This window comes from Orussus abietinus, unplaced genomic scaffold (assembly GCF_000612105.2).
Source record: "Orussus abietinus isolate OABI.00-Male unplaced genomic scaffold, Oabi_2.0 scaffold16, whole genome shotgun sequence".
NCBI classification, from domain to species: Eukaryota; Metazoa; Arthropoda; class Insecta; order Hymenoptera; family Orussidae; genus Orussus; species Orussus abietinus.
In genome coordinates, this window is record NW_019394714.1 from 1912210 (window position 1) to 1934245 (window position 22036).

General features: G+C 40.8%; 5 protein-coding genes and 1 non-coding gene across 15 annotated transcripts; 3 read left to right on the plus strand and 3 right to left on the minus strand.

Annotated features, from left to right (window-relative positions):
* The first annotated feature begins 39 nt into the window (after positions 1–39).
* On the plus strand, positions 40–8928 carry LOC105696920 (longitudinals lacking protein, isoforms H/M/V). 3 transcript variants are annotated; one of them, XM_012419758.2, is made up of 6 exons: positions 43–677; positions 1101–1445; positions 1584–1937; positions 2036–2162; positions 7679–8148; positions 8224–8928. In XM_012419758.2, the coding sequence occupies exons 2-6, from the start codon at positions 1134–1136 to the stop codon at positions 8512–8514; spliced, it is 1554 nt and encodes a 517-aa protein (XP_012275181.1). In that variant the 5' UTR covers positions 43–677; positions 1101–1133; the 3' UTR covers positions 8515–8928. The 3 variants fall into 3 exon arrangements, with proteins under 3 accessions (XP_012275183.1, XP_012275181.1, XP_012275182.1); XM_012419759.1 differs by having other exon boundaries at positions 662–789; XM_012419760.2 differs by lacking the exons at positions 7679–8148; positions 8224–8928 and adding an exon at positions 3701–6868 and having other exon boundaries at positions 40–677.
* Positions 8929–9252: 324 nt separating this feature from the next.
* On the minus strand, positions 9253–11743 carry LOC105696921 (protein RER1). Of its 7 annotated transcripts, none has more exons than XM_012419762.1 (6): positions 10920–10946; positions 10554–10637; positions 10355–10459; positions 10187–10283; positions 9861–10078; positions 9253–9752 (listed from the first exon to the last, which is right to left on the minus strand). In XM_012419762.1, exons 1-6 carry the CDS (start codon positions 10929–10931, stop codon positions 9660–9662), a joined length of 609 nt encoding a protein of 202 aa, XP_012275185.1. In that variant the 5' UTR covers positions 10932–10946; the 3' UTR covers positions 9253–9659. The 7 variants fall into 7 exon arrangements, with proteins under 7 accessions (XP_012275185.1, XP_012275186.1, XP_012275187.1 ...); XM_012419763.1 differs by lacking the exon at positions 10920–10946 and adding an exon at positions 11547–11743 and having other exon boundaries at positions 9614–9752; XM_012419764.1 differs by lacking the exon at positions 10920–10946 and adding an exon at positions 11547–11743 and having other exon boundaries at positions 9614–9752; positions 10554–10678.
* A 206-nt stretch (positions 11744–11949) lies between these two features.
* LOC105696752 (RNA-binding protein NOB1) lies at positions 11950–14307 on the plus strand. Of its 2 annotated transcripts, none has more exons than XM_012419452.1 (6): positions 11950–12116; positions 12268–12400; positions 12477–12694; positions 12790–13195; positions 13302–13636; positions 13733–14307. In XM_012419452.1, exons 1-6 carry the CDS (start codon positions 12045–12047, stop codon positions 13988–13990), a joined length of 1422 nt encoding a protein of 473 aa, XP_012274875.1. In that variant the 5' UTR covers positions 11950–12044; the 3' UTR covers positions 13991–14307. The 2 variants fall into 2 exon arrangements, with proteins under 2 accessions (XP_012274875.1, XP_012274876.1); XM_012419453.1 differs by having other exon boundaries at positions 12561–12694.
* Positions 14308–14601: 294 nt separating this feature from the next.
* Positions 14602–14674, minus strand: Trnam-cau. The gene has a single exon. It is a non-coding gene; the product is annotated as a tRNA-Met (tRNA).
* A 148-nt stretch (positions 14675–14822) lies between these two features.
* Positions 14823–18511, minus strand: LOC105697003 (ADP-ribosylation factor-binding protein GGA3). Its single transcript, XM_012419926.1, has 11 exons — positions 18343–18511; positions 17931–18091; positions 17585–17818; positions 17287–17472; positions 16954–17173; positions 16519–16860; positions 16263–16401; positions 15785–16143; positions 15543–15709; positions 15320–15430; positions 14823–15201 (listed from the first exon to the last, which is right to left on the minus strand). The coding sequence occupies exons 1-11, from the start codon at positions 18377–18379 to the stop codon at positions 15109–15111; spliced, it is 2049 nt and encodes a 682-aa protein (XP_012275349.1). The 5' UTR covers positions 18380–18511; the 3' UTR covers positions 14823–15108.
* A 257-nt stretch (positions 18512–18768) lies between these two features.
* On the plus strand, positions 18769–21947 carry LOC105697004 (rab5 GDP/GTP exchange factor). Its single transcript, XM_012419927.2, has 9 exons — positions 18769–19102; positions 19423–19544; positions 19705–19962; positions 20034–20163; positions 20251–20348; positions 20468–20724; positions 20790–20921; positions 21027–21272; positions 21346–21947. Exons 1-9 carry the CDS (start codon positions 18918–18920, stop codon positions 21778–21780), a joined length of 1863 nt encoding a protein of 620 aa, XP_012275350.1. The 5' UTR covers positions 18769–18917; the 3' UTR covers positions 21781–21947.
* The last annotated feature ends 89 nt before the right edge of the window (positions 21948–22036 follow it).

Below are 22036 nucleotides of genomic sequence, written 5' to 3' on the forward strand. Positions count from 1 at the left end.
ACTAAAAACCCCCTAACGGTGGTCTAGCTCCTTGTCCAATAAACGGAAGCGATGCTGCGTCCAAGCAGAGCCCAAACGGGAGAAAATTGGACGGTAATCGGTAATGGCAGCTCCGTGAACTTTTCCAAGTTTTTCCGAAGTTTGACAGGTGAATTATCGGGCCCAACGGTATGATCAAGCATGGTATTCCTAAGGTTCTTCGGAAAGGGCCACGAGAACATTATATAATTCATTAACCGTACACTAGATGTCGGCCGTCCGCGGGCTCCTATATTGATCAAGTTAGATCTTATGAACACGCGCGCCGATAAGATTTCGCAAATTGATCAGTTCGGCGTAATTCCTATCGCGACGCGAACTGCCCGCGCGACGGGACAACGCGACTCCGTCCGATGTTAGTGCTACGTCGTAATAGCTTCCTTATGACGTCACTCGCGGGTTGCACAAGCGTCATCGGACAGTCTATTGTAGAGAATTTAGCGGAACGAGATAAAGCTTGATTTTGATCGAGTCCTGTTCCGTGTGCGAGTGACAAACGTCCCGACGAGTGAACAACGAGGGCGTATGATCGAAATACGTTTCGTGGCGGCTGGACCAAGACTTGTCGCCCCTCTTATGTCAATTCGCCCACCGAGAAGCCTGTCGTGAAGCAGGCGTCTTGATAACTCCAAGAAAATGTATGTATAAGCACCCGCCGTTGGACCTCCACTGATTACCACGTTACATAGTTTACCACGACCTGCTGAAGTCGACGTCTCGTAATCAACTCTAGCGCCGATTGCATCTTTGGTACTTCTACTCGATGCCTCGTCGATTCCTAAGATTTATTATTTGTATCTAGTAGACCGTCCAGGATAGGTTGTAAATGTACACCCAGTGGCACGTCGAGCTCTTGTCGATTAATTAATAAGGGTATCGCGTTCCTTAAATATTTTTTATCGTAATAAGGACGAACTACGTAACTCTTCTTGGAGTGGCATTTATTCTTATGATTACTACTTTGTGCCAATACAAACGAGCATTGATTTTCGATTACAGTCTAGAACTTTTTAGAGTACGCCAGAGGATGATAATAATATTGAAAATCTCTCTGTTCATAGATTGCCCTCACAAGTACAAACGAATCTACCGATATGTCGATGCAACAGTTCTGTTTGCGGTGGAACAACCATCAGCCAAACTTTATCTCAGTTTTCTCAAATTTATTGAATAACGAGACATTAGTGGATGTTACGCTCGCGGCCGAAGGTAGACACCTTCAGGCACATAAAGTTGTTCTGTCGGCGTGTAGTACATATTTTCAGTCACTGTTCACCGTCAATCCTTGTCAACACCCAATTGTAATCCTAAAGGATGTAAAGTTCTCCGATCTCAAGATCATGGTAGATTTTATGTATTATGGAGAGGTTAATGTTTCCCAGGATCAGCTACCGTCGATTATAAAGGTGAGTGGACCTATTCATTCGTGACCGCTTTGTGCACATCGAAGGATACCAGCAATCGTTTAGACTAATCTTTAATCGCACGGTTAAATAATTGTAACCGTGCCACATGTATCGACTTTTTGAAAATGATCATTACAGACCGCGGAGAGTTTAAAGATTAAGGGATTGGCAGAAATGCACACCGCTTCGTTAACAAAATGGCCAAGTGGTAGCAGCGAACCCGGAGGAGGAGAGCGCGGTGAGTCTTGCTCGCCTGCTCCCTCTCCTTTATCGCCATCCTTCCGCAGGAAACGGCTAAGGAAATCATCGACTGGTTCTACGTCTGGCTCTGGTGATAAACCAGATGAGGTGAACGAGATAACATTAGTAGCTACCAATGTTGTAAAGCCGGAACCGTTAATTATATCACAAGAAAGTGGCGAAAATTTGAGGCGGCCATTGAATACGAGCACGGAATCTCAAGGCAGCATCGACGAGGACCAAATATCGATTGTACGTTTTTATTGGTTGTCATGCACTGTGCATTTGAATTCGCTGAAAGTCATTTTGAAACAATGGAGTAGAAAGATAATGAATTATTACATCCACAGATGAGCAATATGGAAAGTAGTGCAGCTACGACACCGGCACAAACAGAGGCATCGTTACAAGACGTTAGTCAATCCGGAGGAAATATCGGACAGAGTTCCGTCTCGTCTCAACCACCGGCTCACCAAGGTAGGACATTGTTATACTTGTTCCCTTTAAGGATTAATTTAGATTAATCTTATCATGTATATTAGATAAGTACAGGTGTTAGGGAATCACGCTATAAGCTTTACCAACGTTGCATTATTTTTTTTCCCCCCAAGGCAAGGTTATTATTTTTAGAAAATACATTCAGTTTATGAGTTATGCCGAGTTTGGAACATGGTTATCTTTTAATAGGTATAATTATAATTCTAATTGTAGCATAGAGCTCCTCACGCACACACATACACACACGGTGTTTCTATTTTATAAACTCTGCGTGTTCTCTCCGATCGCTGTCTTCCTCGGTACCTTTACGCTCTTCTTAAGCCGTAATTGAAGTAATATCTTATAAATTTTTCGTAACGTTGGACGTAAGTTATCGTTCAGGAAAATATCATCTTTTTACTCAACGCTAAAAATGAATCCATTACCGATAACAACCTACCGAGTGATGCACCGTTGAAATTGATAGTAAATTTATGACGACACCTTGCCTCTTATTTAAGAGTTGTTTGATGAAAAAGAATTAGACGTACGTGTATTATCAAATCATAAGTGGCCACAGCGGTTTGATGACTACGACTTTAAAGTCTCCTCAAAGAATCGAAGGTTAGAGCTACACTTCAAAATTACCTTTCGGCTCTACACCGTAAGGGGCACTATCCACTAAAAATCAGGATTCGCTTCTTCGGTGCACGGACCAACCCTTACGATAATTAGTAATTTAAATGCAAGAAATCAATGAAGATCTCGTTTCCGTCCCAAGTGTCGCCAACGTGCCATTCGATCTCGTGGCGATACTTGTATGCTTTAGATAGACTATAAAATTAGTAGTACGTAGAAAACTCGCGCGATACAATTCAAGTTGCGAGTGAACCCTGGCTCTCCTTTGTTATGCGACCCTCGATGTAAATAATTTTTGTGCGGTGTCGTATCGGTGGGTATTTAATTTGCACGTTAATACTTAAGAGATTAGTTTACTTGTATGCTGGCACAGATGCGTTCAAGTATCGTTGCACAAGGAAATTAACAGACGTTTGACATGAAAATAGAGCGAAAACCATAGTAACTCGTTGAACGACTCATTCATGACATCACCGTGGCACACAGATACATAGCACACATACCGAAATGTTCCCCTTCTAAAAAACACGAGATCGAGACGACGAGATCTCTTGACTTTCCACGTGTCGATGTGTGCCTGGGCCCGGACGTCTCCCCCGAGAGTCCGGGTCGTCTCTCGAATGCCGTCAAATTCGATCCGTTCGTCGAGAACGGACTGTGCTTGAAAATGTATCTGTGCCATGCCATAACGTTCCTTTCTACATATTTCTCGAGATACCTTGCATATATTTTGACCTTTCGACGTCGAATCTCTTCCACTCGCTTTGCTTGCCCCGCGCGGCTATCGGCGTCCATTCGCGAAAAGCGGAAACGTCGGTCTAATTAGAGAGCGAGTATTCCGGCCGCGTTCGGCGCCATGTCCCGTGCTTTGACCGCAGAAAACCTGGTCTGTTCCACAGGATTGCAATGGACAATCATGGAGCACACGTACCCACGTTTCGCTCTGTCCTCGTGTCAAACGAATCTGTCGATCCAAGCGTCCTCGGCGTTCACGACGTCCGAAATAACGGCCTCGTCGACGATCAGCGAGCAGTACTCGGGCACCAGCACCACCGGCTCGAGCTGCGCCCTGACGAGCTACCCGAACTCGTCCCACGGAAGCCTCCAGCACGCCTCCTCGAGCGGGCCTTCCCCGTCGGCCCAGTGCCCGAGCAGCTGCCAGAGCCCCTGCGCCAGCCCCCAGACCGCCATCAAGAGGAAGAGGTCGACCAATCCCCAGGCCGACGAGAACTTCATCAGGGCCCTCGACGCCGTGAGGTACGGCGGCATCGGGTTCTGCAAGGCGGCCAGGATGTTCGGCGTCAACAACCGGACCCTCTGGCTGGAGTACAAGAAGAGGGGCTATCCGAACAATCGGCCCAGTCTCAAGTCCAGGGTCAAGCAGGAGGTCAACTCCTCGCCCCCGCCCGCGTCGTCGACCTCGCAGCCCGTCAACCCCCAGAGCCCGACGCCCATGGGGCCCCCGACCACTCCGCACAGCACGCACAATACCCACAGCACGCACACCATGCTCACCACGCACAGCCCTCACGCCATGCTGAGCGGATACATAGACAGCAGGCACACGGACTACGCCCTGCCCTCGGCCACCATGCCCATCAATCTGCACGGCGTTAATTACAATTCGATGTGAGCGAAGCTATGCTCGGACGACCACCTCTATCGATACGCGTAACCGCTCCTGCTCTTTTATTTCCGCAAGTTGGATCGCCCGATTTTCATTTTTACCGCGTAGCCGAAAATAGGAAACTTTGGCGCCGCCTTCCTTTACATTTTAGATCTTTGCCCTATAGTCGTGGATGTAATAGGGATTCGTTGATCCAATTCTTGCATCGACGGTAGGAAATTTTACGAACGCTCTCGGTGGTCTTTGACCGGATCTCATGTTGGCAGGAAAGGAATCTTACGTTCGCCATTGTATCATTGTATTATTAAGGTGATACGTCGTCGTACTCTTGTGCGTTTTCATTTTAATGCCGGTAATGTATTTTATCGAAGTCCAAACTCGAATCCGGAATCGTCGGCGTTGACAAAAAATTATTCTATTCGTATAAATCTGTACCGCTTAAAGAAGTTAAACTTAGGATTTAAGTGCAGCCGGATATATGCGACTCTCGAGGTATTACGCGCAGGCATAGGATTTCATAGAAGAAGGCATAGAAGTGAAGAAAATTTCATATCGCTTTACTTCTCTTTATAGGTCGTACGTTTTTATTTGTATCCTATTCGAAACGGTTCTTAATGGGTCGTTCGACAAATTCTTTAAGATTTGACGTCGGTTCAGTTTTTCTTTTCTTCTCGAGGTGATAGCGCTATCGGTGTCAATGATCTTTTCATTCTTATCGTTACGTCTTTCGTTTCTACCGAGTGAATTAGTCACCTGTTAAATTGCACAAAATAGTTAATGTATTTTATCGAAGTGCCGTTAGGTTGACCGAACGATGTAGTTACTCGGTTGGCTACGCTTCCGTAGGAAGGCATCTACGTAGAATTTATCGTGCATTTTAACGTTGAGGTTTCGTTTCGTTCCACGGCTTCCATTAGTACGCGTAAGATTTAACCCTAGTTCCGTGTACGCGATCACCCCCTTTTCGAGACAATTTTCACCGCCGATACATCGTATAAATGTAAAGTATATCGAAGTGTTGAGATTACGCCGCGATCGAGACGATTTCATTTTAGTTAAGCGTATTCCGCGGGTACGCTCTTCTTTATTTCTGACTTTATTTTAATCCATAGTATTCTCACCTAACCCGAAAGTTAGGTGTCGATGTTACCTCTATGGGACATCCGCGATATTTTTAATGCACGTGCTAATAGGAATCTTCGAAGGTAAAAAGTCGAGCCGATTTTTACCGATGCCCAGTTAACGTCGTCAATTTTTATACATTCTCTGGATTCACAGTTCCTGAAATACTACGAGACGCTATATAATTGAATCGGTAACTCACTAACGGGTCTTACCGGTCTTACCGGTCTTACCTTGCACACCCTTTAAGGATCATTTGTCACGTAGATTTAAAACGAGAGTATGTCGATTAATGTACGAAGACACGACGCTTTATCATGAATTTGCTTCTCAATACTCGACTAGACTATGATATTCAAATTTGAGGTAAACTAGTGGTTTCGCGTGTCCGTTAAGTTCCCGTCACCGTTTTGTAATGCCACGTCAGGAAGTCGTTAAAAAGAGACACTCCCTGTACTAGCACGAATCCAATTTCCGTACTTAAAATATTATATATAATTTTTCCTGTTAAGTGACATACGGTGTCGCGAGATCGTCCGATTTCAATTGACAATTGTTTAAAGTGGATGTTGCGTTGTTGTTTCGACAATACGGAGTCTTTTAAATGCACAGTAGAAGCCCAATTATTGCAATGCACCCAGTTCGCGGCTACAAATTTCGAAACTCAGGCTACGCGGTAATCTCGCCTCGATGTTAATTTAGTCCACAATGTTGCAAACGCTTTCAGGTATTTTTATTTCTAAGAATCTTAGACCGATGGAATTGGTACAGAACTAGCAATAACTGAGCTTCCATTGTATAGTCACGTTGAATGAATTCCGTATAATTAGTACGTGCAAGGGGCATACTAATTACCGAGATATCGTTACGTAATTACATCGTTATCACTCCTTTCCTTAGGACGTTTAGCCTGGTGCTGAATGCCGAATTAATTTCTGTAAATTCATTCGTGCGAGAACAAGCGAAATTACGTAGCCGTGTCGTCGACGAGACGAGACGACGAGAAACTTTTATTATAGAACGAGTTATAATAAAGGAAGGAATGTAAGTAAATTAATTGTACTTAATTCGGACGTGCTAGGATCCTGCATACACGAAGGTGCGTCTTTAATTGTAATTGCAATTAATGGTTGACAATGTTCTCGAGCAATTCCTTACATCGTCGAAACGGTATACAAGAAGCATGACCATTGTCGGATATATTAAGAAATATAATAATTCCGTACCTTGTTTCACGGTTATTTATTACAAAGAGGTAAAATGTAACCGACACTACGGATATGAATTATAACAATAAACCAAAAAGACTTAAAATATACATTTCTAGAGGGGTGATTCACACGAGCTTGCTCTTTAACGCGTCTAGTATTTCTCTATTATTGTTCGCAATGGCATCAAAGTTCGACTACTTGCCACTTTCCTCGTGGATACTTTTCCATTTTTTACTCAAGACTCGGTGTCTCCGTCTAGTAATAAATTCTCAGCAAAGTACAGTTTTAGGTATAACGAAGCCCGTTACCGAACGGCTATTACACGTGTATAATATTAAGCCGTAAAGTGTCGTTGCGATGATAACTAAGATGGAAAACCCTCGAATTGTTAGTAATCTCATAGAGACATAACGTCGCTAGCAATTTGCCCCGCGGACAAGTATGGGAAGGCAAAGGCTCCGGAGGGTGATTTATTTCGGTGATTGGCATACGATCGAGCCAAGAAAAATATTCCTCGTTACTTCCTTTACTCGCTTTTAATATAACGTTTCACGCTAAATCGCTAAATACATGTAACGCGTATGTTAACGTCTTTCGGGGGACACGTTAGTAGTAAGCGAGATTAAGTTAATCGGTAACATGGCGTACGCAGACGTAGAATTAATAGTTGCTTCCATTAACGCGGCAACGCCCGTCTGCCGACTCGTAGCGATATACGTTCTCCGCGATGCAAATTTAAGACAGGGTAGACCTATGCATTTTCTATGAATGTGGACTCTTGAATGTAATAAATAGCTACTTGTACGTTACGCATAAACTTGGCCATTACCGAACGGTGTCGACGTGGTCCACGATGGGAGGGAGAAGATCACTCGCTCGCAAGATGGCAAGACACTGAATGAACCGTCTCGTTCCAGCGATCCAGGGTAAGCAGCAGACGGCAACGAAACGCGGTCGACTGCTGATGCGCCAGCCACGAGTGAAGAAGGAGTCGGATTCCGGACATCCGTCCCCGGACAGCGAGCCAGGATCGCCGCACATCGTGCCCCCGACGCCGGCCCTGAACCTTCCTCAAGGTTCGCAAACCCGGGAGGAAGGCCAAGGTCCGAGCCCGCAGTTCGCCGCGACTCCTCAGCAGAACCTTCTGACCGTGCCTCAGCCCTCGTATCTGGTGAAGCAGCACTCCCACCCTCTCCTGCTGCCCAGCCAACAGCCCGGGACCTCCGCTTCGGGGAGCTACTGGATCCACAGGCAGCACTCGAACCCCGAGTGCCCTGGCATAGTGGTGGAGCCCGTCCCGCAAGTCAAAACCGAAGAGGTGGCTCCGCCCGAAGAGGGCAGCCCCAAGGAAGGAGCCGGACTCCGGAGGAGCTCCTCCTCGCCGCAAGTAACGGTTCTTTCGCCTCTTGCTTCGACGCGTCCTTGGGAGATCTCGCGAGTAACCGTTAACGATTCTTCGTAGACCGGGAGCAGGAGCGGTCTTCCGGGAACCGGGGAGAACCGATCCGGACACTGTCCGGTACAGCGTCCCGGTCCGGCTCTGGGTTGCAATCATTGTTGGAACACGATAGACGGCCACGGCAGGATCCTGAGGAGGAAGACCAAGTACCATTGTCCGGAGTGCCAGATAAACCTCTGTATCGTACCTTGCTTTCAAGAGTTCCACGAGCGGCAACGGGAGGTGTCGACCACTGCTACCAAAATCGCTATCCTCTCGACTCTGAGGCCGCTACCAAAAACTAGTTCTATTTAAGTCGCTCTTTTTCTCTTCTTCCGCGGAGAACATATCATCGTACGGGTGGAAATCCTGAAACAGGAGAGAACTTGCGAAATCTGGTGCCGAGGCGGTACATCATATTCTTTCGGTAATATGCACACACACCCCCAACGTGGATGTACATAAGTAGCTACGTTTAGTAGCTAGTACCTTTTCTTTCCCTTCCGGAGAACGGCTGACGGCTGACGTCTATCGTAACGATACAACTTATTTTTTTAACGAACATGCAATTGGAGAAAGTACGCGATCGGATTTCTAGCTTTTCGAGTTCTATAAACGAGATTTCGAATGTCGTGCACCGAAATCAAGGAAAAGGAAATGCGTCGCGACCCCACGCGAAGGATTGTTTTCGAGCATTTCGTACAAAATAAAACGATTAACGAAAGCACATATTTTCTCTTGTGTCCTATATCAGAGATCGCTCACGGGCAGGGCTGCGCGGTTCCTCCTTTCGAATTGAGCCTAAGATTTCTTTTCAAAGGAGATACAGGGCTTTCCAACGATTTCTGCCTTAAATTACATCATTTGCAGCGGGTTTTCGGGCTGCCCTGCCCTCGATGAATTTTTTTCGCTCCTGCCATCGATTCAGCCCGACGGGAAAAGTTATTCCCTTCAAATTGGTCTTTCGGACGAGGGGCTACGATTTTTTTTCAGGGGAGTCGCTGAATATTGCCTGCTGCTGCTGCTGCTGCTGCTGCTGCCGAGACGATATCATAAAATGAACTTCATCATTTAATGAACCTTATGCATAGCAATTTCTTTACATTCCATAATAACTTAACATTACATTAACAGCTGTATACCGTTCGAATTGTTACCGTGTCCACATTTATGTATGATCTAACGATACTTTGTACAAGTTTTATGTTACACATATATTAAGACAATTCGGTTTATATATCGTTTAATGTAGTAAATTGGAGTTCACGACTCTGTAGAATCTCATCGAATCATGTTTTTCGTGTATGGTATCGACGACTTCTCTCGTGCCACGGCGTCATTTACAGAGAAATTGTTTCTGGCCAATTTCACCAGGTATGTCTCGAAATCGGGCAATACGGAGAGATATTGTGAACTACACAGTTACGTACTGTACCGATACAAGTATATTTTATTCCTATTCATTTCAGATTTATAGACCGTGAAGTATCGTTATGATTTTGATACTTTGGCTTCCCATGTGTGAATGGTAAATATCGATATTTTATCATATGCTGTAACAGATGGTCCATGGTTAGCATTACGTCGTATTTATCTACTGCATGCACTAATCACGGTAAATATATTTGCTCTGAGAGTAGAAACGACTCACAGATTCTTACCTTTATTTGACGCTTCATAGTAATGCAAAATAGTGTTATGAAATACATAACAAGGATTGGCCAGAATACTGGAATATTGAAGCAATCAAACATTGTGCATACCATAGCGAAAATAGTTGATTTTGTTACAGAGTACCAAAACTTAAATTCTGGAAGTCGCCTAATAAAAGGTCTAAATTCATCGCTAGATCTTGTCGGTAATTCTGGGCCATCGCCATCTTTAATAGAAGTATTTATATTAGTATTAATAGTTGCGATAAATGCAGATCGGCCAGACCATTAAAGACGGATACGTTTCTTAAACAACCATAAGAGATGATCTTTACCATCAAAATCCATCGCTGGATCAATCTTTGGTGTGAGGAATGCAATGAATAAATTTAAATGATAAATCCCCAATGCATATGTAATGATGTACCAACCCTGGAAGAATTAAAATAATACTATTAAATTTATTCTTTCTTCGTAATATTAATTCATTTGTAATATGTTACCTGTGATAATAAAACACGTAGAACAAATATAGCTATTAAGAATACTGCAAATATCCATCTTGATATCGCACGGGGTGTCCAGAGGTCTAGATAATTCTGGTATGTCTTTAAAACAAAAAAATAGAATTGTTGCTTTTCTACACAAAATTATTGGACGCACGATCTTTAGACAATAATTCTGTAAGTTAATTTTACAAACCTGTGATATTCTAACTACCGATTGTGTAAAGATATTCCGTTTAGCAGAAGCTCCTAGATCCTCATCTTGCATCATTGTATCCTTCTGAAATACACCTCTTTCCTTTCAATATTTATTCATTTGCCCTGCTTCAAAGAACAATTTGAAACATCTGTTAAGTTTGCTATACAATTCTTGGTCCTAATACAAATATTTCAGTTAATTACATATACCCATTTATGTGAGTTGGACTTAGAAAGACATGACGTTCAATTAATAAAATGACAATCGTTATTTTAAAATGTACACCATCTTAGTTTTCAATAATATTTGTATTTTTCAGTTCATGATATGTAATGCCTCCTACTGAAGTGTTACGTTAACTACCGAGCGGCGCATTCATCAATCGGTGAATCTCATCGATGGACCGCTTGACACACAATTTGTTCCTGATCACTAATTGGTTGCTGACCTTTCCTGCTTGGCAAATTCCATGCAAACTATCCAGATCACTTTGGAACGGTTTAATAAGTCACTTTAAAAATGATACCACGACAATACTAACACAACAGCTGGGCTACAATTTTAACAAAAAAAGGAAAAAAGACGTTTATAATTTGTAAATTCAAAGTACCAAGTAATAATCAAAAAGGTACTACCGATTATCATGAATATAATTGTGTGTAAGAAACGGCGATAAATTTGGGAAAAAGGGTGTCGTTGAAGTGAATCTAATGAATACTGACGGTTGATGTAAATCCTTTTAAAAGCATGAGCTTTACGTCAAATTCACGACTTTTGTCTTGACGAGATTGAGGTTGATAAACTTTTTGTGCTTGTTCGGAGTTGCTCGAAAACACGTAGTAGCATAACGTCAAGCGAAATTAATTGCAAAATGTCGAAAAAAGTAACGGCACTGCACTGATTGTTTCCCGAAATTGACAAAATGAGGTGACAACGTTCACACGAAAATAGAGAATAACCTCAAAGTGCAAGAACACGGAACTCATTTACCTGATCGTCCGATCGTCTTCCACTGATCTCTTTTAGGGTACAATACCAACACCGATAGATTGTTTAGGTTGTAATAAAAATATATGTGTGTATAAACACTTTATAACATTAATGGAATACTATGAATAGGCGACTACACAATTTTCAAAGTATAATTTCTTGAAGAACTACTTGTGACGGTGGCCGATTGTCATTGGTTCATTGATTAAAATCGTCCATAGATAAGATACCAACCAGATTCGGGTGTGCCTAACCGCAGTTCTGAATATTCACGCGCAGGTGCTGCCACGTCTAACCAACGTTCCGATTGGCGGATATCGAAGGTAAAGATGAAGAAATGGAGTTAATGCCGAGTCGGATTTTCATGTATATACATATATACATACAGGACTCACCTCCTCGTATATTGTAAATACTCTCTAGCCCACTGAATTCTTTGCTTTGAATGAGCGGCTAGTGAAAGCCGTAAAAACAGGTTGTTTGCATTGTACTGCAATAATGGTTGGAGAGAAAAAAGTCGAATATTTAATAGTTGATACGAGTGCATTCATTAAAAATGTGCCGCTGCAGGTAACCGTCGCAGTTCATGCTTTATTTTGAGTAATATTTTATTTAGTGTCATTTGAGGTTAATTGAACCTGCTGCCATATGTGTCAGTTCAATAATCCGTGCGACATACAGAATAATCTGTCAGCATTTTCACCTGTATTTAACATTGTAGGACATTGGCCAAAATATTCTAACGGAAGAAGCAGTCGTCGATGAGATTACTAATAGAAGGCAGTTACGGAGGCTCGTTGTACTTCCGTATGACCTGATCATAAGGAATACTTTTTCAGAAAATGTTGCTTTTGGTAGGAAATGATTTAAATATTAATCTGTAATATTTTTTAATGATTTTGCTTGTATATCTTTAGTAAATATTTACAGTTACTGAGTTTGCTAAGAAAACGGGAGATTATCCTAGTTTATCCGCTACGGATATTAAGGTCATTGCTCTTACTTATCAAATAGAAAAGGAAACGGTAGGAACGGAACACTTAAAAACAGCACCGACATTGATGAGAACTATTAAGACCAATTTAGAGCCAGAGGATCACCCAAAACCGGTAGCTGGATTTTATTTACCTAAACGGAGGAACAGAAAAGTAAATATTCTACCTATAATTATACAACTCGGCATGATTATATGACGTTCTTTCGATATGATACATATATGTATTTAATTTTTATAATATACAAGGATTCCAATACCGATGATGAATCTAGTAGCGATATAGAAAGCAAAACCAATTTAGAAAAAAAAGCGAAAGAAATATTAAATAGATCACGACCACTGATTCAATCTGGTAGTAGTAGCAGAGAAAATAGTTCATCCTCCAACAGCTATGGTTTGTCTGAATCTGATTACGAAACAGCTTGCTCTGATATAGATGACAGTAATGTGGTAGAAAACTTTACAAATTTAAATTGCAATGTGGATGCGTCCAAGGGTGATACCATAAACGAACATAATGTTGATGATATTTTGACATTGGTTAAAAAAGAGAATGTAATTAAAAATGATGATATCAGCAAAGAGAAGGAGGAAGAAGAAGAAGAAGAAGATTCCGATGACGTTGGCACGGATCATGGATGGATAACTTCCAGTAATTATATGAAATATTAAATTAAATTTCTACTCATATTTCATTATTATATGTTAAATATATTTAAGTTATCAAGAGCTACTTTTTATTTGCTTAATGTTTCCAGGTAATATAGCCCATGTTAAAAAGCAAATGAATTCGGACATTCTTGAAGAAAAACCTGCCAAAGTTGCTTGCATGACTACCGATTTTGCCATGCAAAATGTATTGATGCAGATTGGACTAAACATTGCGGCACTGGATGGTCGTGTTATCAAGAATATGAGAACGTTCATTCTGAGGTGCATTTCCTGTTTCAAGACAACTAGCATTATGACCAAAGTCTTCTGCCCAAATTGTGGCCACGACACGTTGAAAAAAGTAGCTGTATCATTGGATGACAAAGGAAACCAACAGATTCATATTAACGCTCGGAAGCCTCTTTCGAGGAAAGGAAGGCGGGTCAGTTTGTATTAACTAATTACTTTCAAATGATTATTTTCGATCATTTGTGATAATTTGTTCCTAATGTTTCAACCAACCTATTGACAATTCCAGTTCTCATTACCGACACCTCAGGGTGGGAAGCATGCCTGTAACCCAATTCTTTTCGAAGACCAAAGGATACCGGATCAAAGACCTTCTCGATTGGCTCGTACAAAAACCGACGCTCTCAATGACGATTATATTGCTGGATATTCACCTTTTGTGATGCGAGACACAAATTCTAGATCTGCAATTTTAGGTATTCGTTCCAGAAGAGAGGCCAAACACTGGATGAGAAAAAATCCCAACGAATCGAAGAAAAAACGCTGAAGTGCTTATCGAGTCATCAACCTTTATATACCCCATTTCTTAACATTTTCATAGCGGTAATATAAGTCTTCAAAATGAGTTTAAAATTAATGGCCTATGATTCATTTTCCTTCCAATTATTGAAAAATCTCAAATTATTTGAAATACATCACGTTGCATTCTCAAGGACTTTGAATAGGATTTAGGTGTTCTATGCACGACATCTGTAAAATGTTTATAACTTTGTTACGTATGTATGTATGTATGTAGATTAATTACTCGCACTTAACATCTGTTCTTTGTCTCTTACCCATTTATAAAGAATAAGACAAAACTGATATATTTTGTATTACTTTTTAAACTCACCTATATCTACTGGGTCTGTATAAAAATTCGTGTCTTGAAGAGAATATAAAATAATTTCTACATTTATAGTATATAATTAATTATTTCTTTAGAGGCACTGCATGCCTCCGAATGCAACTTTTTTTTTCCCTCTCTCCCTCCCGCTCGCTCTTGAGAGAGAATTTCTAATTTCTTTGTTAACTGAGAATCAGTTATTCTCGTGTAATAATGTTTATTTATCGATACGCTTCACCGTGTATTTCTGTTATAAATTCGTAATAAAAAATTGCCCCGGGTGAGGATCGAACTCACGACCTTAAGATTATGAGACTTACGCGCTGCCTACTGCGCTACCGAGGCCGGTAATATGCGTGATGCTTTCGTACATTCTAACCTGCTGACGGATATAGGTACAAATTGATACATACCAATGTATTATCAATCTCACTTTTGTCAATTTCTTTAGTACAGTAGGTACATACATACCGTAAACACCTTTTTCATCAAATAGGTTAACGGAACGTTCTGTAATAGTTTATTGTATTTTCCAACTTTAAAACAAAATATGCGATATATTAATATAATTTTTGCCCGATATTGCGAAAATCATACGACGAATGGACTATTTACCAAGGAAGAGACAAGTGCACACGCCATTCAGTAATTTTACAGTTAAAAAATTCAGAAACCTCGATGACATGTACATATAACTATAATACAATACTTAATAATAAGTAAAGTTCATCAAGCTTGAGAGGATATTTGAAGCACGACGTCGTTCTCCTGGGTTTTTATTATGTTATAGGCAGATGGTCGACTTCGCCCATCTCCGTTATGGTCTCACCATTCATGGTGTAACTCAACATGAATTTCAGTGACAACGACTCCTGTAAATAATGGCACGATCTTTAAACCGAGATGCTATAAGAACTTGTTACAAAATCTTATTTACGTTATAAGGAAATTATCATTTTATATGCCCGTTTTAAAGTTTATCGCGTATACCTTGTGCGGATTTGCGATCAGCATTATTTGAGTGATGGCCGAAGGAGGTAAAAAGGGATTGTGCCCGGGTAACGTAGTCCCGGAAGGTGGTTGGAGTCTGCATTTACACTTCTGTATTAGACAAACATTATTTTAGTCAAAGGGTATAGATGAGCGGTGTAATATACCAAAGCAGTCGAATCGTTGAATTTTACAAGTTGCAAGATAGGTTAGAGATGCTTACCTGAGGTACGACTGCTTGGAATAGATAATTGGTAAGAGGCTTCAAGTTTTTGCTGGTCATCGTTATCACAATTACGGAAACATTTGGCCTGGGCTCGTCTTTTGCAAAGTGGAAAATCACGGATATACCATTTTTTTCTTCGAAAGCGATTAACGGAGGAACTGTTCCTGGAATTTCATGTCTTGAGTGAGGTTACATCCCATGCCTCTCAAATATAATACAAAATACATTACTATACATACCTGGAATTATATTCTCAAGGGTAACGTTAATATCTGTCAATGATATAGATTCACAGCTGTGGTTCGTAGGCGCTATTGGAATCGGGCTCACGGAGCTTTCGTCGCTCTTTGTGCTTTCAGCTTCTGCATTAACGTTATTCAAACTTTTAGTGAACGACGGTAATTTGATATCAACTAAAGGAATATCTCCGTTCAATATTTCGGATGATTCATCGCTGAACTCATCATTAATTACTTCTGGCGCCGCAACGGAACCATTTCGAGCATCGGGTAGAGAGTTCTGTGTGACAACTGTCGTAGACTCTAATGGCACAGGGCGTTTCATCATAGCGTTCATAGGTACGTGGGTAGTCTGTTTACTGAAAGCATCAAAGGAATGCAAACAAGGTATATTAATACGCTAACATAGCTCACACGTCAAATTCTGTTCAAGTAATTTGCACCAAATTTAGAGCGTTTCCTCAAATTCCCTTCTTACCTTGACTTGGTAAAGTTCGTCTTTACCGTAGATGGCACAATGCTTTGTTTAAGAAGAGCTTCTCCCAATTCATTCAAATCTTCCAATGCCTTTGCCCTGCCATCTAATTTTACAGACTCAACAGGATTGTCGACCCGGTCTATAGATTAAATATTTTTAATCGGGCTACTAATTTTACGATTCGAATCAGCACGGAGATGGTTCGACTTGATTTCTATTAAAAAAAGAATGTGCAAAACAACATACAAACAATTACCTTTCTTCGTCACAGGTTGGGTAGACATTGGTTGAACCAGATTAATGGTTGGCAATGAAAGCAACGTATCAGTTCCCGATGATAATGATGGAACATCGTTCAAGGAGTTGAATATATCTCCCAATATTTCCATATCGGTCTGAATTGCATTGCAATTTTGATTTTTACTTATTGACCTATCGACAGAGGGGCTGTTGCTCGTTGGAGAGGACAAATCCAATAAGGAAACGCCATTGTTTGTGCTATTTGTGTCCGTCTCTGTAGATACCTGGCCTAATTCAATCACGGCAGCATACCTCTCGAACACATGACCCAGTTCATCGCTTGCAGTAAGTACGTCGCCTATAATTTCGTGAATAGTTGAATTGATCCTTAAATATGTAATGAAAATAAACATATTGATAAAATGGAACACATCAATAGCGTTGCACTCACTGAGCATTTCTTCGTTATCTTGTGTCTCATTTGCTAGCCTTAAAACTTTAGGTAGTAAGTGCTTGCAAGCCTGATGAAGTTCCTTCATTAATTCCAGATCTTCGGTACTAGACTGACAATGCTCATAGGAATCTAACATCTCGGACAACAACTTGACATTGTTATGTACCGACTCCAATTCTAGTACTCTGAGAGAATTCTGCTGTACCTTCCACTCGTTCTAAAGCAGTCGATACAATTAATTTATAGTCAACCCACGTTGAAGACCAAATACAGATCAATGAAGATCAATGAAGAAAAGACAGCGTACATATCGATATATAGATAACAAACCTCTTTGACCATCGTTTTTATGAGCCTATTGGCTGCTTGCAAATCATCAGGATTTTTACTTTGTAACAACTTTTGCAGAAGTTTAGATTTTTCTTCGTCGTCGAATACCGTAGCAGAGTTTGTTGATTTTGACTTAGGTGGCTTAAGTACGTCGTTCTGTCTGTTTATCGTTGGTGGAAGATCATCCTAACAGAAAGAAAAAAAAAAAAAAAACTATTTTTACCACAAATACTAGATGTTTGTATTTTTAATTTTAAGCCATATTTAATAAAATTCCTCTTTTCCTACGTAAACTAACTTTAAGAACGCGTTGCTTCTTCAACATTTCATAGGCTTCCTTTATTTTTATTTCACGGGGATACTCCTTTGTCCACGTATACAAAAGCTGCAGTATTCTTTCTCGAACAACCTCTGGTGTTTTGTCACCGAGATATCTTGGCGATACCAGTTTTATCATTTCGTTTAAAAAACGAAATTTCCCAACCTCTGCATGAAACGTAGAACCACATCTCTTCATGCAAATATCTAAAACCTGAAATCAAAGTCGGTTAAGTCTTTTTGTTGTTTCTCTCCATTTTAACATTTTATACATGCCACAAAACAGGAAACACACAACCGAGAAGCATTAACTCATGAAAACATACGGTGAGCGTTTGAAGAGCCTCCCACTCGATATTAGATTGAATACGGGTTGCTATTAATTTAGTCGCAAAAGGCATTCCTTGGGGTTCCCTGGTGAGAGTAGCACAAAATGCTCCGATGGCTGCCATGTCGGGTTTCACATTTTGAGGATTCGTGGCCATTTCTGAAATTTCGTAAAATATTCACTACTTTAGAGAAAAACGGATAGAAATATATGTCGATACACCGCCGATGTGACAACATTTCTGCAATTCTTTTAATTTAAAAATAATTGTATAAACCATCAATTAATCGTAAATAATTGGATCGGTACCTTGTTTAATGAAAATACTCTAATCAATGATGTTGTCATAACCGTTTAATATTTGCGCTCAAAGGAAACAAATTGCTCGATAAATGTTAGCATCTACTCACGTAAAAGAGCCTCCAGACTCGTAGTTACGATATCCATTTTTATCGTTTGTTCGACCGATGGTGCCTGCGACTATAAAATCTGCTCATTCCAGCTGCATCGGTTCCGAAATCAGTATACTGATTATAAATGCCAAATTTTAACCTGACCACAACTCGACTGTCACTTTGCGAACGCATAATCTGGCATAATCCGTAACCAGAAAGAAGATGAGAGTAAACACGGCTATGAGACTCTTGCGATACGAGCGCCGTTATTTTTCGGGAATCTTTGAGGTACCCGATGCACATTTCTACTTTGGACATATGTCCTAGAAACTCCAATGATTGATTTAAATACGTGGACATGCAAGTAGTTTCAATTGGCGACGCCACTATACACAAAATTGAGCAATCTTGAAAATGTTGGCAAGGAGAAGTGGAAGGTCTGGCGTGGAAAAGAGCCTTAAATGTGCTTAAATGGGACGATGCAGGCTAATGCAGACTAATGGGCGGCAAGTTGCAGTAAATTCCGCAAATTGCGATTGATTCAAGAAGAAAAGAGTTGTGCGATTAAAAGTATTGTAATATACGAAGTGATGTATTCTATGAAAACCCCCACACTTCGGATAGATGATGCCGATTTGAGATGTAAAAAGGGTTGTGGCTTTTTTGGCAATGCCGAGTGGAAAGGTTATTGTAGTTGTTGTTATCGGGAATACTTGCAACAGCAACGGGCTCAGGACGAACGTGCTGCTTGTGCTGGGTCGCGAGCATACGAGAGGTAATTAAACGTAATTATTTCTTATGAGTCGGAGTCGATTGCTCGAAAGTCTAGAAGCGACAAAGGATATGTGTATCTCTAGTGGATACCTGCTCGACAATGAGTATGGTTGTCCGTCACTGTCAGTGTGTATTCACTGAAGAAATATCCTTACAACCGTTGTAAACTTCTATGCATATTAATGATTATGCATACGTTTTAATTACTAGATTGGTCATTTATATTCGATGAGTCTGAAAATGACTGCCTAAAGTTCTTGCCGATTGTTGAGTTTAATTATATATTCATTCGGTCAATGTATTTTTTTTTTTTAATTTCAGCGACGGTCATGGTCAAATCTCGGTGGTATCCGACCCCCATGCATCGGAAGAGAAGAAGCATCAACCTGGGAAACCTAAAAAGCTCTTAACGCTCACATCGTTTCGAAAGCCTACCAGAGGATGTACGATTATTACTCTACCATATTAGAATTTATAACGACCACCAGTACAATTTTGGTCCTATATTACTTTTATGTTTACACAATATTAATTTGATTATATTGTTAATAGAATATTTATGGCATCCTGCTTTATATAAACGAAAGTAAATTCTCTTTGCAGCACCAAGGTATGAGATCTTATTACACGAGCTAATGAAGGACAATCAGGATCTGATTAAGGTCAAATCGGAAAATCGTGATCTTGTAGAGGCGATAGTTAAAACATCTGCAGAAAAAGATGTGCAAAAGCAAATCTATTCGTTCGTGAGAGAGATCCTTCAGTGCAAGGATGTGAAAAGAATAGAAGAGTTGTCTGAAATAACGCAAAACTTCTACCAAATGTTTGCTAAACGAATGGACGGTCATCCATGTTATGCAGGTACCCATTCACTGATTCCATCACGACATATTACTTAACTGCGATCGATCGCAGCAATGTTCCGATTTCAGAAATTCCATTGGAGACAAGGGAGAAACTTTTAGACTACGTGGAGAGGTACACCATGACTTTACTGTACAGAATCTTATTTTGTCCATTATTAACCTCTGACGAGAAAAAAGATTTGGCCATTCAAGACAGGCAAGTGACAATGAATTGCTACTTTGTATATCTTTAAGAGGTTGTAATTGCATATGAGATTGTAAGAGTACTTTATATATCTTGCAGGATACGGCAATTAAACTGGGTTAGTGGGAAAAACTTAGAATGTAGAATTCATGAAACAAGTTCCGAGGTGAGGGAATTAGTCTATGCTTCGATAACAGGTAAACTAAATGTAATATTTACATCTTTGGTATAAATTTTATTAAAGTCAATGGTGGTGTGATAAATGAACTGTAAAAAAATGTTCATGTGTGACAAAAATAAAAATTCAATTCTCCAGATCTCTTAAATATGGATGCCGCAAAAGCACCACAGGAAAAACTTGCATGTATCGTGCATTGCTGCAAGAATATTTTTGTAATGTTACAACAGTCCGTCGGAGGTCCCGCATCTGCTGACGAATTCCTGCCAGCTCTTATCTTCATTGTCTTAAAAGCGAATCCTGTCAGACTTAAGAGTAACATTAATTTTATTACCAGATTTTGTAATGCAAGCAGGCTTATGACTGGAGAAGGTGGTTACTATTTTACAAATTTGGTACGTACTTTTAAACATTTTGACACGATTACGACATCGTTATTTGTTATAAACTTTGTTTTTAGTGTTGTGCCGTGTCCTTTATCGAAAACTTAACGGCAGAATCGTTAAACATGACGGAAAAAGACTTCGAGGCTTACATGTCGGGCGAACGAGTTCCAGCTAATACTTGGGAATCTGCTTTAACGATATGTGAGGTAATTTAAACCTTGCCTAATAAAACTCTACCCATTTCCTCCCCTTCTCTTGCCAAAACGATAATTGTCGTGTCTATTACGAACGTTACTCGTTAATGTTACCAGAGTCTGCATATAATGTGCGAAGACATCACTCTACTCGACGAGATGAAAACAATAAATAATGAAATTTTATCAGAGGCGAGCGATTTGAAAGCTGAGATGACACGGTTTCGTTCAAAAATCATGGAGGATGTAATGACGGCAATAGAGAGGATGCCGTTGATTATTGCTCGTAGTCAAAGAGTGCCTACAAACTTGGATTCCGAAGATGCGGAATCTTACCACTTACCACCACCGATTACGCCTCAGGTATAGACAAAATTTCCACGACCTCGATAATAACACCGTGCAGGATATATATCTTTATTTTTACGAATCACAGGTTTATCGTCACTTGACAAGTGACGAACACGATTACGCCACATTGGGAGATCGAGTCGACGAACCAAAATCCTTGCCAGTCCACCAAGGCGTCACGCCGTCTCCAACTTTTGAGTTTCCATATTTTGACCGTCATAACGAGCTGGATAGCAGTCAAGCGGATGACGATATCAGTTTAATAAGTTTAGATCCACGTTACGACTTCACGACCGAATCTTACTTCCAGGACAAAGCTACGTCGGACAGTTCCTTAGATGAATCGCATAACTACGGGACGAGTAGACCGACCGTTAGAAATTCGGCACAGGCGGACTACCACGGCTTTGCCGTTCAAGGTTCAAGCATCCCAACGATACCATGTAACACGGGCGATCTCTCTTCGATCTCTTCCGAGCTCGAGTCCGACTCCTATTCCGGTTACCATCGAACTTCGTGAACTTATGTACTCGTTCGAATACCAAAGACCCTCGATCGAAGAGGACGCAGCCGTGGCAGCATCGTAGAGTTTTTCGATGTTAAATAAACGAGAGCAGACTAGAACTCGAGAAAAATTTGGAGTGGTCGAAAACATACGTGGCAAGGCAATAAAATCGATAAGATAAATCCCGGAGCAAAAAATACTTGGTAAAGCGATTTCAACGCCGAGAGAAGATGGCGCCACCAACGGCGGAGCCGGTGGCGCCCTGCCGCGA

Coding starts and splice junctions, on each gene's coding strand:
- LOC105696920 (XM_012419758.2), top strand. CDS start 1,134: ATGTCGATGCAACAGTTCTGTTTGCGGTGGAACAACCATCAGCCAAAC. Junction 2,163..7,678: donor TCAACCACCGGCTCACCAAG/GTAGGACATTGT, acceptor GTCTCGTTCCAG/CGATCCAGGGTAAGCAGCAG. Junction 8,149..8,223: donor GGAGCTCCTCCTCGCCGCAA/GTAACGGTTCTT, acceptor GATTCTTCGTAG/ACCGGGAGCAGGAGCGGTCT.
- LOC105696921 (XM_012419762.1), bottom strand. Junction 10,284..10,354: donor TACGTGTTTTATTATCACAG/GTAACATATTAC, acceptor TAATTCTTCCAG/GGTTGGTACATCATTACATA. Junction 9,753..9,860: donor CTATGAAGCGTCAAATAAAG/GTAAGAATCTGT, acceptor CATCTGTTACAG/CATATGATAAAATATCGATA.
- LOC105696752 (XM_012419452.1), top strand. CDS start 12,045: ATGGTTGGAGAGAAAAAAGTCGAATATTTAATAGTTGATACGAGTGCA. Junction 12,695..12,789: donor CTAAACGGAGGAACAGAAAA/GTAAATATTCTA, acceptor ATAATATACAAG/GATTCCAATACCGATGATGA. Junction 13,637..13,732: donor TTTCGAGGAAAGGAAGGCGG/GTCAGTTTGTAT, acceptor TGACAATTCCAG/TTCTCATTACCGACACCTCA.
- LOC105697003 (XM_012419926.1), bottom strand. CDS start 18,379: ATGGATATCGTAACTACGAGTCTGGAGGCTCTTTTAC. Junction 15,710..15,784: donor CCTTGAGAATATAATTCCAG/GTATGTATAGTA, acceptor ATGAAATTCCAG/GAACAGTTCCTCCGTTAATC. Junction 15,202..15,319: donor TGATCGCAAATCCGCACAAG/GTATACGCGATA, acceptor CATTATTTACAG/GAGTCGTTGTCACTGAAATT.
- LOC105697004 (XM_012419927.2), top strand. CDS start 18,918: ATGTATTCTATGAAAACCCCCACACTTCGGATAGATGATGCCGATTTG. Junction 19,545..19,704: donor TCGAAAGCCTACCAGAGGAT/GTACGATTATTA, acceptor TTCTCTTTGCAG/CACCAAGGTATGAGATCTTA. Junction 20,164..20,250: donor GATTTGGCCATTCAAGACAG/GCAAGTGACAAT, acceptor TATATCTTGCAG/GATACGGCAATTAAACTGGG.